Here is a 13,701-nt window from a genome sequence, read left to right on the forward strand (position 1 = left end):
AATGATTGTAATTTCAACAACAGCAACACACTTTATATGTTTACCCCGATTTAGTAGTTTACTATTATTTCTAATGATTTTTTTGAAAAATAAAGGGTTATGCCAGCTCCTTAAAACAACCAAAGGGAGCTGGTTTAGTGCTGATTACTAACACCATGTTTACCTCAAAAGTATTGAAAAACGTGTTTTTCTTTCTCTTTGGACAACTGTCTGCTCTGAGCTTCCCACTCTGGAATTGCGAGATAAAAGTGTATAAACCACATTAGAATCTTTATCATAAATTGAGTAAAAAAAATCTTGATAATACATACCTTGAATGTTGGTGATCCATCTCAGTCCATTTCACTGATCCATGCCTTACCCAAGACTGCAAAGCACTGTCAACACAACTTTCACAAAGTTAATTTAACTTGAAAGCTAAACAACCAAAGACACTCACATTCCTAGAGGTAGTTTACCGTAAAAATTTCATAAATACCCATTGAAGGGATGTTTAAAGCCGTTTACCGTAAAAGTTTCACACAGTTAAGTGCAAAGTTTCACAGCAAAGACCCCAGCATTGTTAGGATGTTATAGGCCGTTCACCGTAAAAATTTCACACAGTTAAGTGCAAAGTTTCGCAGCAAAGACCCCGGCATTGTTGGAATGTTATAGGCCGTTTACCGTAAAAGTTTCACACAGTTAAGTGCAAAGTTTCGCAGCAAAGACCCCGGCATTGTTGGAATGTTATAGGCCGTTCACCGTAAAAATTTCACACAGTTAAGTGCAAAGTTTCGCAGCAAAGACCCCGGCATTGTGAATGTTATAGGCCGTTCACCGTAAAAGTTTCACACAGTTAAGTGCAAAGTTTCGCAGCAAAGACCCCGGCATTGTTGGGATGTTACAGGCCGTTCACCGTAAAAGTTTCACACAGTTAAGTGCAAAGTTTCGCAGCAAAGACCCCGGCATTGTTGGAATGTTAAAGGCCGTTCACAGTAAAAGTATTGCTATTAACAGCATCATTACTCGTTAACTCGTTAACAAAATGTATCAATCAGATCAATGTAATGTCATAAATATACACTGAACGATCCGCATAAAAGATTCACAAACTTAATCTCGTGATTTCATCAACAAATTTGCTCATCTTTTCTTGGGTACCAGTCCATGACATCGGGTAACGTTTGCAGCATCTTTAGCTGTGCTTCTTATAGTTCACGCAGTTAATTTTACACCTGAAAAATGATATGTTTTAGAAAATGTAACATACTGCACAATCCCTCTTATACCGGCGTCCTCCCCCCGTCCACACACACACACACACACACACACACACACACACACACACATGCATCCAAATACGCATACAGCCACGGACACATAATAATATACAAAACTGGTGATACTATCGGGCCCCTCAATGTAAGATCTAGATCAAGAACTATGTTCACAAAAATAGCTCATTCATGAGAGAATTCAATGAAATGTTTTAGATTTTAACTGATGTCACATTGCTGAAAATTACATTCCCTGGGGCAAGTCAAAGAAGCAAGGATTTAACTGTTTAAGAAAAATAATTGTGGAATAATTTTTTACCGCTCATTTCGTCATCAAACTATAACCCAGAAGCGTGAATTCAGTGAATGGTGTGAACTGGTGCCACGCCCCTCCCCTATTTTTTCGTGTGCCATGTTTCGTGCTTTGCCTTAGCTACATGAACTGAACCGCGCGATAACTGTTCCAGCACAAAATCACTGTCTGTGCCATCATAAAAAGAAGGACAATAAGGCGAAATGTCTCCATTTCCGGTAACAACGCAGGCATGCAAAATAACTTGTTCTCTAAACTGAATGTTAACAAATGGGAACGCATAAGAAATTAAATTACACATTATTGTCCTGGCGCTATCGACACCGAAAGAACGAAATCTGGAATGACATGATTGCCTTCTGGTCTTTTCTGGCCTTTGACATGGCAAGCCTTTGTATTCCCTTTTAAATCCCAAAGTACAGTACAATTAGCATTGAACTAGATCAATCAGGTGTGTTGGTCAACAGCTCTTTCAGGACAACTTTTCGGCGATACCAAAAGGCAGCAATAGGTAATCAGCCTTCAGTTATATAAAGAACACGATCGGACTTCAGTAAAGAAACCGATGGAAGCAATACTTTCTTACACCGGGAAAAAATAATCATTTCAATATCTCGTCAGTTTGTCCAAGACGCGGCAAATGTGTTTCAATAGCTCGTGTTTTAACGTTCGGCGTGTTAAAAAGCGGTCATCATCGACTGCAACACCGGAATCGGATTTTACTGGTCGTTAAAATTACAGAATTAAAATTACACTTGGAAGTAGGATCACTGTGGATGAATGCACTGACAATTTCGAAAACCCTTCAAAGTTCTGAGACATATTAGGCCTTTTCTTGCTTTCACTGTCTTCACTGAAGCTGCACTTTCAGTTGGGTTTGAAATACAATACAGTGGCGAATACAGTTTGAAAACCTGCGCCGGCTTTTCCCCGCACACATTGCTTAAACATTATCACTGAATATTAAATACATAGGCTGATTCAGCTAGTTCAACTCCAAAGTAGAACCTTTGAATTTATCAGTGGAGTCCTCAGAGTTCTTTGGCTGCCAAACCCTCAAACAACTGGTCGGCAAAATCTGATCGCGCTTGAAACCGACCGTTGGACACAAAACTATACGGGAACAATGTTTTAGTTACAAAATATTACGAGGTTACCCGAGTCTCACTGGGCCTCAGGCAAAAATGTGAAAAGACTGCACGAACCAACAAACGTCATCACCAGATAACCAGTTGTCTCAAGGTAGAAAATGAAAGCAGAACAGACGATGATTTTCCGCGACCGGATCAACGGTGGTGAAACATGCAACTGAACGTGGAAAAAAGGAGCGTCAAGGGAAAAGAAACCGATCTAATTTCACACTATAAATGACAGCAGAACAGACTTCTATTGTTTGCTGGTAAATAAAACTTTAATAAACAACAACAACAACAACAACAACAATTTATTGGTATTCCCATATAAATGGTGTTACCTAAATACATAATCGTTAAATAAAAATTCAAAAACGAAACAAATTACAACAGCAACCAGAAAGAAAAATAAACATAGTTAGTTACAAGATTCTTCATTTTAAGTTCTAGGGTTACAAAGTTCTCTTATTTGTACTGTTTCATATGTAAAGTAACCTAGTTTTTTACAAATAAAAGAACTAACATTATATTGTAAGCATGTTTTCAAACAAAAGGTCAAGCAGTCAGAGAGTGTCAAGTGACACACTTCAGTCAGTGATCGCATCCGGAATGTAATTTCCAGCCAGAACTGATTAGTAAAACCACAATGTAAGCTATTTGAACACCAAAAAAAATTTTCCAGCTAGCTAGCTCTCGATAAGCTAAATTCTCAGCAAGATTCTGTTTAATGCTAAAATTCCCAGCCAGCTCAACTTTAATCTGCAGAGCGGATATTTTGCGGAGCGGATCCGACGGGTACTCCTGACGATTATTGGTCTTCTCGTCAAAGGAAACGAATAGTTTGCGTAACGTATGATTTGAAAATCCAGTCAGGATGGAGGTCACGATTCTTGGTGTTTACCCAAAGGATCGTGGCCTTTGGGGACGAGAATGATCGAGGATGAGTCAGTCAGTCATCTGAGGACCTCTGATGTTGTAACTGTTATAATTGCATCCGCGTAAATAACTATAGTTTCTAAGAATTCGAACATGACCAGAATCCTGAAAAACGAGTCTCAGCATTTGACATAATCATGCATAAGGCCTATTGACCAATCACAGCGCGCGTAGTAACTGAGAGATATAATAAGGCTGATACGTCAACTTTTGGGGAATCCCCAGCCATCGCGCTCAGTCATCGCTGAATCACGGGATACTACCCAATTTGGCCGCCATCTTGACAGAAACTAGCTTTTGACACTTAGAGGTGAGTAAACTCGATTGTTTTATTTTGTGTGTGAATTTTCTAAATAGATTTTGTCGGAAATTGATTTCTAGTCGCTCTTCTTAAGTTTATGGTTTAATCAGGTAAACAAATCTACCAGTTCTGTGATATTGATCCATGGCCCGAATATTGCTTTCGATCTTGCACAGCTTGGAAAATTATTGGTAGGTTTTCGATCGAAAGATTGATAGAGAAAACTAAAATCAACCAGGAGTATCAATGTCAAAGTAAGTGCTGGCATGAGGTAGAAGAAATACTGGCAATACAATTTGATTTGAAAAGTGTAGAGCAGTGGAAATGTTTTCCATCTGAGAGTGTAGGGCGCGCCAGAATTGAGGCTGAAGTCAAAATTGAGTCTTCACGTGCAAAAGCAAACTCGTTTTCATGGTCCTCTTTCCTCCTCGCTCGTTAAAATGGCTACTCGGTTCGGTGATCATGTTGGATGATCGATTTAGTTTATAGCTGTCCTTTGATTCAATATGGATTCAAGTATTGATCTAGCTGTTCAAAAATCCTTTCTTACATGTACCTATTAAGTAGATATTTCATACTTGTATTTGAATCTGATTATATTTGAGGAGGGGGGTGTATAGGGGTATGCAAATCCCCCAACCTGTGCCTTTTTTCTGCCAAATCCGTCGATCCGCCAATATTTTTGTTCAAATCCGAAACCACAATCACATCCGGAAACAGAAGGTTAAAAGTTCAAAAGTAAACTGGTAAATGTGAATTCCATTGTTAATTTCGCACAAATAGTAAAGAAACCGGCATACTTGATGGCTATAACATAGTACAATTCCAGTAGCAGTCTCACACCTAAGTTTAAATAAGCTTTGTTTGATAAAAAAATAATTTGGATGAACTCATTAACATACTGGCTAGGGCTGAAGAAAGATCTATGATCCAAATTTGGCTTAGGACCCAAGATCCGAACATCAAGACAGGCACAATCTGGAATCCACGCCATAATTTACAGCTAATCCACGATCCACTGTGTTTCCAAAATTCGTGAATCTGCTCAATTTACCACAAAAATAGACAATCTGTGCGCTTTTTAAGGCCAAATCCGTCGATCCGAAAACCTATTCACCCCCCCTCTTTGATATACATTTTCTTTCTTCAAAAAGCACTTTGGAAGCTTACAAATGCGAAGAGTGTACCAATGCGTGGAAATGGCCACCATTACTTGTTACCAGTCCGCATGGACTCACCTTTTGCAGCTGTCGAGTGGCAGTCGATTTCTTTCGTGAAAATTAGTTTCTTTATAAAGGTAGAAATGATGTAACGATTCCACAAACTTCAGAATTTCTTATTCTTGTTTATCTCTGTCCATTTGTATGTAATTTTCCTGTAAAATTGGCTTTCGTCCCGAGTGTGTTACGAATCGTGTTGACAATAAAAGTATGATGTCAATTTCATCCACACTCATCTTATCGGTCCTTCAACAGAAATTGTACCACATTTACAAAGGGACTTCGTCGTATAGGAATGTAATTTGACAAGTAACCATTTTTAGAGGGGTGGGGGGGTTATTCTGGTGTTCAAAATATGGAAATTTTTGAGAGAAGGGGGGTATGTGAAATTCCCTCTGTGGTGAGGGTATTTCCTGGAACTACACAATAGGCTAGTACAATAGCGGCAGTTAGTTTTTTTTGAGCTCATATTACCCTAATGAAATTAATTTCAGCAGCTCTTATTGGTTATTGAGTATTAAAGTGTGAATTTTGAATTTTGGTTGCAAAGTTACCTCACTTGCAATCCACTTAAACCAGTTTTTCTTTCTTGTATATATCCACGGTGAGTTTAAAAACTAAATATATGTGAATCTCAGGTAGTTTCTATGTGCTAATTCACACAGAATTTAAATTATTGGTAAAAGTGCAAGTAAAATATCAATCAGTGACCTCAGATGTTCAAAACAAACGCTTGCGTTTCCAAAAGGTTGTCACAAAAGCGACTGAATGTAGAAACAAACCCTATGTATGTGGAGATAAAAACACTTTGGTGGTGTTCTTTATTTCGGTGTTTTGAGTTGCAGTGAATAATTTAGGATGGGTATATAAAAAAACTGCAAACAATTGACTCACCTCTTTAAGAATTCCTCATTCAACTACCAAGAGTGGCCTCCTAGAGGGTATTCCATGTATGGATTCAAAGTTTCAGTAAAATGTAATTTCACAGATTGCGCAGTCTAAGTTATTGATTTATATTTTCCAAAGTGTATAATTACATTTCTCCACAGGGTAAAGATGCTGATTTTCCTTTGATAAAATTAAGTATGCAAACAACTTGTCATAAACAAAGATCCATTTAACCAAGAGCATGCAATGTTTCTGGTTTTGCAAGAATAATGATATACACCCGGGGATACACAACACATGGCCGACGATATGGTTATAACAGTGAAAGAAAAGCCTTGAAATTAGGAAAACAAAGTCCTCTTGTCATACTGCGACACAACTGTACTGAGCAATAAATGAAGAAGCGAGCAAGTGTATGTGTTTTCTGAATTGCATAAAATAATATAATAATACAAATTGCCAGCCAGATAAATTCTAGGATAAACTCAGACATGAAAGATGTCAACAACTATTGCGCCTGGGAATAGGAAGCGGGGTGTACTAGCAAGAACAGAAACAGAGACATGATAATTTCTTTGTATAAAATTTGCCTTAGGATGACCATATTACTAAACATCAGGCAGTGTTGGAAATTAGCGCTCACCCACTTGCCAATGCGAGTGTGAAAAGCGTTGGGCAAGTACAAATCATTGATCTTGCCCATTTGGCGAGTACGATTTTCATTTTTGGGAAATTATTTAAGCTTAAATATTGGTAACACTCCTTTTTATTTTCCATTTTGGCAAGAATATCTCTGAATGAGAACTTACCAGTGCTTTTTTTTAAACCTTTTTCATCTTTGAAGATGCCCAAATAATTTACCAATAATATGCAACTTAAAATTAGTGCTTCAAGAATGGGCAAAATGAAATGCAGCTTCCACTAGTGATAATAATATACATAATGGTTACCAGTACACGTGCATGAGGTGATACTGCTGGTCTCTCGATGAGCTGACAATAATCTTGCTTGCTAAGAAATGAATCTCACAAAGATTTATCTTGAAATAGAAACTGCTTTGAAAGTGTAAGTGCCTTCGTTGTAGTTATTTTTGGGTTTTAAGTCTTTTAGTATAATTTTTCATTGAATGAAAAACATGTCAGTCTTTTATGTGCCTACAAGTTTACTACTGCCAAATATCTTGATTCTAGGGATATATGTGAATTTGGTAGTGTCAGCTGTTCCTTTAGCTTGTTCTGAGATAAAACTATGGAAATCATTAATGTGGAAAATTTTGAAGGAGTGTCAAATGTTGATGATGAAAACGAGGATAAAACAGTAAATTTTATCCATAATCCTAAGGAGGTTTACGTCTCATTAATGAATTAGAACAAGAAAGCTATCTTAACATGAAGTGGCAATGAAGCTGGGTGTCCATGATTACAAGATACCAAGCTAACGCATGATTTGTGAATCATTGTGGAGATTTTTGGGGGAGTAGAGCCATAATAATAATAATATAGTAATAATATCTTAATTGACTACTCCCCCAATGGGGTTTTTCAGGGCCAATGAAATCAAATGATGAAACAAATAATGCAAATGAACATAACATGATTAAAAATCCCAACTGGCAGAAGGCAGACCAGTTGGCTATTTACAAGCATGACCGAGGAACTAGCCATCTTTTTGGGTGAGTGAAAATTACTTGCCCAAATGGCAAGTGCTGTCTAATTTTAGTTTCCAACACTGCATCAGGCATTGTATATGTCCTTAAAAAGTATCCCCAGTTGAAAATGCATAAGTTGAAAACGAGCCGTATTCACATACAACCCCTTTCACAGCAGAGAAGAAATCTCCTGGCATGACGTCTGACACAATGCATGTTCATCATGTATTTTCTTCAAGACAGGCATAGTTTCTACATTGTCCTTCTGTCCAGATGAACTGCACTTCTTTTTACAAAAAACTTTCCTTCCACATAATACAATTGGTGTACTGAATAAACAGTAAGAAATATTTCACCCTCATGTACATGTACAGAAATATTCTTGCATCCCAGTGGTTTTCACATGACCAATGATGTGCACAGCAAAACGACGTTCTTAAAAGGAATTCAAGTGACTCAAAGACGATAACGTATGATTGGATTCACTACTACATCTATACTACATGGTGAAGAAATAAGAACAGAAACCAGAGTTATACATTCAAACAATAATTATTGTCAAGTGGAAGATGCTTTTGAGTAGAGCATGGTGTTTAAGTTTCACAAGGTCAGCACCTTTTCCTTTCTAACTTGTGATTGGCACATAGGACAATGTTCTAGTTTGGCAGAGTGATAGAATAAGGGTGGCAGGTTTCTTTCACAGGTCACAGGTCACAGGTCACAGGTTACAATCAAAAAGCACTCAGTAATACTCGCGATGTAAATTTTACCCGAGATTCCCAAGATGTTTATCGATGTTTCCATGCAACGAACCCCAACTAAAAATGTTTTACTGTATAATTTTAATGAAAAAAGTTTGTAGGGGTGATATATGTACCAAATGGGTTGAAATGTAGCTTTCAGACACGTAGTGTTACATATATTTTATCGTAATAAGATAATTCATTATGATAGCAAATTGAACTGTTTTATTTCTATCTTTTTTTGAAATCTTTACAATGAGTATGTACTAAACAGAAACAAGAGGGTCCCCTATACCTCTTCTGAAAACAATTTCACGCATAAGTAATTGGCCTTTACACGCATCACAACTGAAAAATTCGAAAACAGCTTCACGTTCACAGAAAAAAAAGAAGCAATCACTTTCCACGTAAGAATGCAAAGGCTAAATCATGTGTCACATAAAAATACAAATTCTATCCACCTTTCGCAAAACATACAGAACCCTCCATTTTGATGCATCAAAATGCCGTGTGTGACACATCGTGACAGACTAGATTCTAGGCCCCCCTGGTTCACTATCAACATCAGTGTAAGCCTCTTTGGTTTTGATATTATATTGAAAGGCTACAAACAATTTATGTTTTCAACAGAAATAACTCTTGGCTTTCTTTGGATCAATTTTTTTTATTATTTCAGTGCTACAGCTTATTTCCCCTAGTTTTACTTGGGACGCAAATGTATGCATCTGTTCTATGACGTTTTGTCATATGTTTTAGTGACCTGTGACCTGTGACCTGTGACCTGTGACCTGTGACCTGTAAAAGAAACCTGCCGGAATAAGGGGTATGGGAAAAAATATTCTCTCTTTCTTCTTTTTATTTGTTATATCAACCAGTCAGATTTGCTGATTTAATTGAACTTAAAAATTAATACCAAACACTTTTTAATTGATTTTGCAGTTCTTATGCGGATCATTACTTAATGTGTCATATCAACGAATAGCTTATTTAGTTTAACAGGCAAGTTTTATCTGGAGACTAATCAACCTGTGTTTGGGCTAATTGACTCATGGTTGGGGGCTAACCAGCTAGGGGCTAATTGACTCGGGGGCTAAATGACAGTTAACCTAGGTGGTAGGGTGTGGATACTATGATCCGGCCCGCTTGTTGGAAATGGCGTTATTAACTTTAATAAATAAACATTGAAGCATGTACATGTATTAATTCTACAAAATATGAAAGAAAGTATGTTTTTAATTAAAAAGCACGAATTTTCAACATTACTGAGCAAATTAACGACAACTGAATGCTGTACTCATGAAATTTTTTTTTACCTCAATGGTTGACAAACAGTTGGAATCAACAGTCAAATGGTGTCATCTCAATGAGTGGGATAAACACAGATTTTTTGTCTTGAAGTCCAAAGTCATTTGATTCCACAGTTGCATGTTTACTAAGCTTTAATGAGTAATAGACATTTGAATCAGCAATTCCAAGCCTTTCTTTTGCCTTGCCAGACAAAGAACATGATAATTAATGTTCAAATTATTTGTCTCAAAAGGCACAGATTTTGAATTATTTGCCTCCACGGGTGAAGAATTCATCTGAAAGTGCAAAGAGTCATTTGATTTCACAGTTGAATGCTTCACTTCAAAACAGCTGAGTGTCTACATGAGTATGATTGTCATCTTAGATACCCTGGATAATAAGAAAAAAAATGCATGCTTGCGATCCTATATCAGACAAAATTTGGGGTTACAAAGTAACCCATGGTGATAATTATTTAAGATTCTTTCACTGCCTAATTGCACTGCTAATGTTCGAATATCACATGGAAACTAAAGAATAATAGATTACTGTGAGAAATTCCATCATTGACTTCTTGCTTCTTTAAGTTGAACTGAAAAATAATTGCAGCTGCTTATTTGAAAGGCTTTTCAAAATAGAGAAGAATGGCATTTTCATTTTTGAGATCATAATCTTTTTTTGTTTTAGAGATATTAATGTTTTTGTATGATGCAAGTTATGAAAGTGATGACATCATCAGTTGTGCAACTAAAACAGTAAAATATTGAATAATTCCAAAACGGAAAATGCCATTTTTCTGTATTTTGAAAAGCGTTTCAGTTCATAGGCACTTTATAGTAATTGATATTTTTGCTAAAAATATTATTGATAGAAATCAAACTCTGATCAATCAATCAAGATCAGTTTGGGGGGTGGTGAATGGTAAATGCAAGTCAGACTTTGCAAGAAGGGGAGACCAATGTTTTCTTTGCAAGCCTGAGACATTTGTGACTTTTTAAATTGCGAGACCGAGAACTTAAAGTGTCGTTTTGAATGCAAGTGCAAGGCGTTCAGACTCTAAGACTTTTGGACATCATCTATAAAACAAAACAAACAAATCAGGACTTTGAGACTTTTTTAGACTCAAAAAACCAAGATTCTGAGACAGCTTTGTAACAAAAATGGAGACTGTGAGATGCACATACACTGTAACTGGCAAAAAAACAAGACTTTGAGACGTGAAATTTGACAAAAATTTTGCAAGACTCTGGTTTTTTTGAAAGATCAATTCTCCATCCCTTCATGCCGATCAATCATCACTGAACTTTCATTTGCTATCCATTCTTTTTTTATCAGTTCTTGATATTATTCAGTTAATTAGTATTGAAAATGATTGATTGCAGTCAAATTTCATTGAGTATGTATATCAAAATTACTGTTTTGTAATCTCCTGAAAAAGAAGAGTGCTTATAGAAGCATTTCCATATTGGATCTTTAATGAAATTACCGCATGACCTTGGATCTTATATTCAAGCAAAGCCTTTCTCAACAGTTTTATTATCTTAACTGGCTCGTCATATACAGGTCCAGAAAATATCCAACAGGCCTAGCTAAAGTGTAGTAACCAGGAAGGTTTCCTTTGTCTGCAGTGGTAGGTAAAGTCTGCACATGAGCCAAATGGCCCTCCAGGTGGGAGCTTATCCCAGTTTCTGTAGCATAAAGCGACTAGGACTATTTCTACTCCCCCCTGGAAGGGATGCTAGTCCATCGCAGGTTTACCCCCAGCATTAAGTTCGCCGGTACCCATTTATACACCTGGGTGGAGAGAGGCACTGTGAGAGTAAAGTGTCTTGCCCAAGAACACAACACAATGGCCCCGGCCAGGGCTTGAACTCATATTACTCGATCCAGAAATGAGCGCACTAACCATGAGGCCACCGCGCCTCCCACTCCTTTGTCTGCGCATGTACCAATTGCAATCACATGTATGTGCGACTGATTAATAAATCTGTCTTGTTGACTGGAATATAGAAGTTTGGCAGATAAACACATTAGCAAAGTAATGATTTATATTTTTATTTTAGCTTCGCAGGATTTGATCATGCCTGGGTATTGTTTGGCCAGCTCAGAGCAGAAGAGAATTGGCCCAAAGTATATGTGTAACTCATGTGGTCTTCTTCTGAGAGAAGCGATGCAAACTCTCTGTGGGCACTTCTACTGCAGTGATTGTCTGAGGAATTTATTTCTGTAAGTGTGATGTGCCAGGCATTTACTTGATACTTAAAATTCTATGTAAGTAATCAGTGTTTTTATTGAGTGGGAAAATTTTGATCTGTTTTCATTTGGACATGTGCTGTATAAAACTTCCCATTCTCGCATAATAAATGATTGTGCCCTGGTGCTATTACTGTAGCACTGGTGGGTGTTACATGAACAAACCCAAATAATACAGTGAAACCTCTATTAAGCAGACACCGTTGGGACCTTCCCAAGTGTCTGCTTAATGGAGGGTATCCACTTAATAAAGGTTTATAACAATTGCACAATGTTTGTTAACAATTAACATTAAACGGTTCCTCTGTACTGTTTTAAAGTCACAGGTTGTTAACAAAGCTCTCCAGAGTTCAAGTTAATCAGCTTTCATTACCAACTTTAATTTGTTCGTAATAATATGCCCTCTCAATTAACAGCAATGGTAATACGGGTACATTTAATCGACTGTTTCAAGGACGTAATCCAATGCCACATTGTTAATTCAGTTCGGTGTCCGCTTAATAGAAGTTTTTAACAATAGAAATTAGCCTAATACAATACATTTTAGTGTCCTCGTCCACTTAATAGAGGTGTCCGCTGAATAGGGGTTCATTTTAAAGGGAAATATAGGACATCAATTTTAGGACTAGGCTAAGTGTCTGCTTAATAGAGGGTGTCCGCTTAATTGGGGGTCCGTTTAAGGTCATTCCTCACATTTGCATTGCGCATCCTTACTGCACATAATTTATGGCGTCATTAGCGTGCGCTCATGCATGCGCATATTGAAAACATGACGGATTTCCCTTGATATTGAACTCTGTCAGTTGAAAAATGGCTCTAGCTCACAAACGAGCATGGGCACCCCAATTTTTTTTCCAGTCATTGTAATCAACTAATCATAAGCTTTGTGTGAGAAAAGACTGATCTAATTTCTATTGGTGAAAATTGAATAAATAAGAAAAATAGCAGACACACTGTGGTCTTTTCTATTTTGCAGTCGGTAACCACGTCAAGAAATTTGGTTCAAATTTTTAATCAAGGAGTTAGCTTTCTGCCTGAATCAAACTTAAAATGTTTATTTGTGTTTGACACAATGCATTGACTGTAGTTTAATGCGTATTCTTTTGAGTCTGGGTTCACAAAGATTTTACAATTACTGGGAATGCGTTCTTATAATAAGCATGAAATAATGCCAAAATAGGGCATTTTCAATGTCTCACTACTCCTTAATGAGCATGGGCACCCCCCTTTTTTATTTCAAAGTTACAATATGACAAATATTCAGTGGACAAAGTTTGAACAAAACTCTATGGTCACTTTTATTTCAGAGGAATTACCTTAATGGAGGTTTCACTGTACACTCCATGTAAGACTATTTTATTATAAAGTTGATACCCTGTTTACATGTATGTATTAGTGGTATAAGGCTAAGAACTGGGTAGGCTGGCAGTGGATTGTAAAGTCGATTAAAAGGTGCAAACTATGAAATAAATGTTTAATTTCAATTAAATAGATGAATTTGCTTGGTTGTTATAAACCAATTGCTGAAAAAATTATTAAGGAAAAATCTAAAAATTCCCTTCTTTGGCATTTTTACCCCATGCTTCTTATTTGTATCAGTCTTGGCCAAACTTGAGCATTGACTTGTAGGGAGGATATTGTTGATCTCGTAAAATTAACCTGATGCACCATATTGAAGTCTTTGGAGGGAAAACATCTTCCATTTGATAACTGTTTGTCTAAA

At 37.0% G+C, this 13,701-nt stretch overlaps 1 protein-coding gene across 4 annotated transcripts in view; it reads left to right on the forward strand.

Annotated features, from left to right (window-relative positions):
* Nucleotides 1–3,863: 3,863 nt before the first annotated feature.
* The window catches only part of LOC110067872 (TNF receptor-associated factor 2-like), a 42,574-nt gene continuing 32,736 nt past the window's right edge, over nucleotides 3,864–13,701 (forward strand). For 3 of the 4 annotated variants that reach the window (XM_089274622.1, XM_089274625.1, XM_089274624.1), the window contains exons 1-2: nucleotides 3,864–3,948; nucleotides 11,789–11,951. In XM_089274622.1, the coding sequence (XP_089130748.1) occupies nucleotides 11,806–11,951 (146 nt within the window). In that variant the 5' untranslated portion in view covers nucleotides 3,864–3,948; nucleotides 11,789–11,805. Of the gene's footprint in view, nucleotides 3,949–9,134; nucleotides 9,262–11,788; nucleotides 11,952–13,701 lie in introns of those variants that run through there. The other variant, XM_089274623.1, reaches the window with a different exon arrangement.

Source organism: Orbicella faveolata, unplaced genomic scaffold, assembly GCF_042242905.1.
Source record: "Orbicella faveolata isolate gen_17 unplaced genomic scaffold, um_ofav_v1 contig_36, whole genome shotgun sequence".
In the NCBI taxonomy this organism is placed as follows: Eukaryota; Metazoa; Cnidaria; class Anthozoa; order Scleractinia; family Merulinidae; genus Orbicella; species Orbicella faveolata.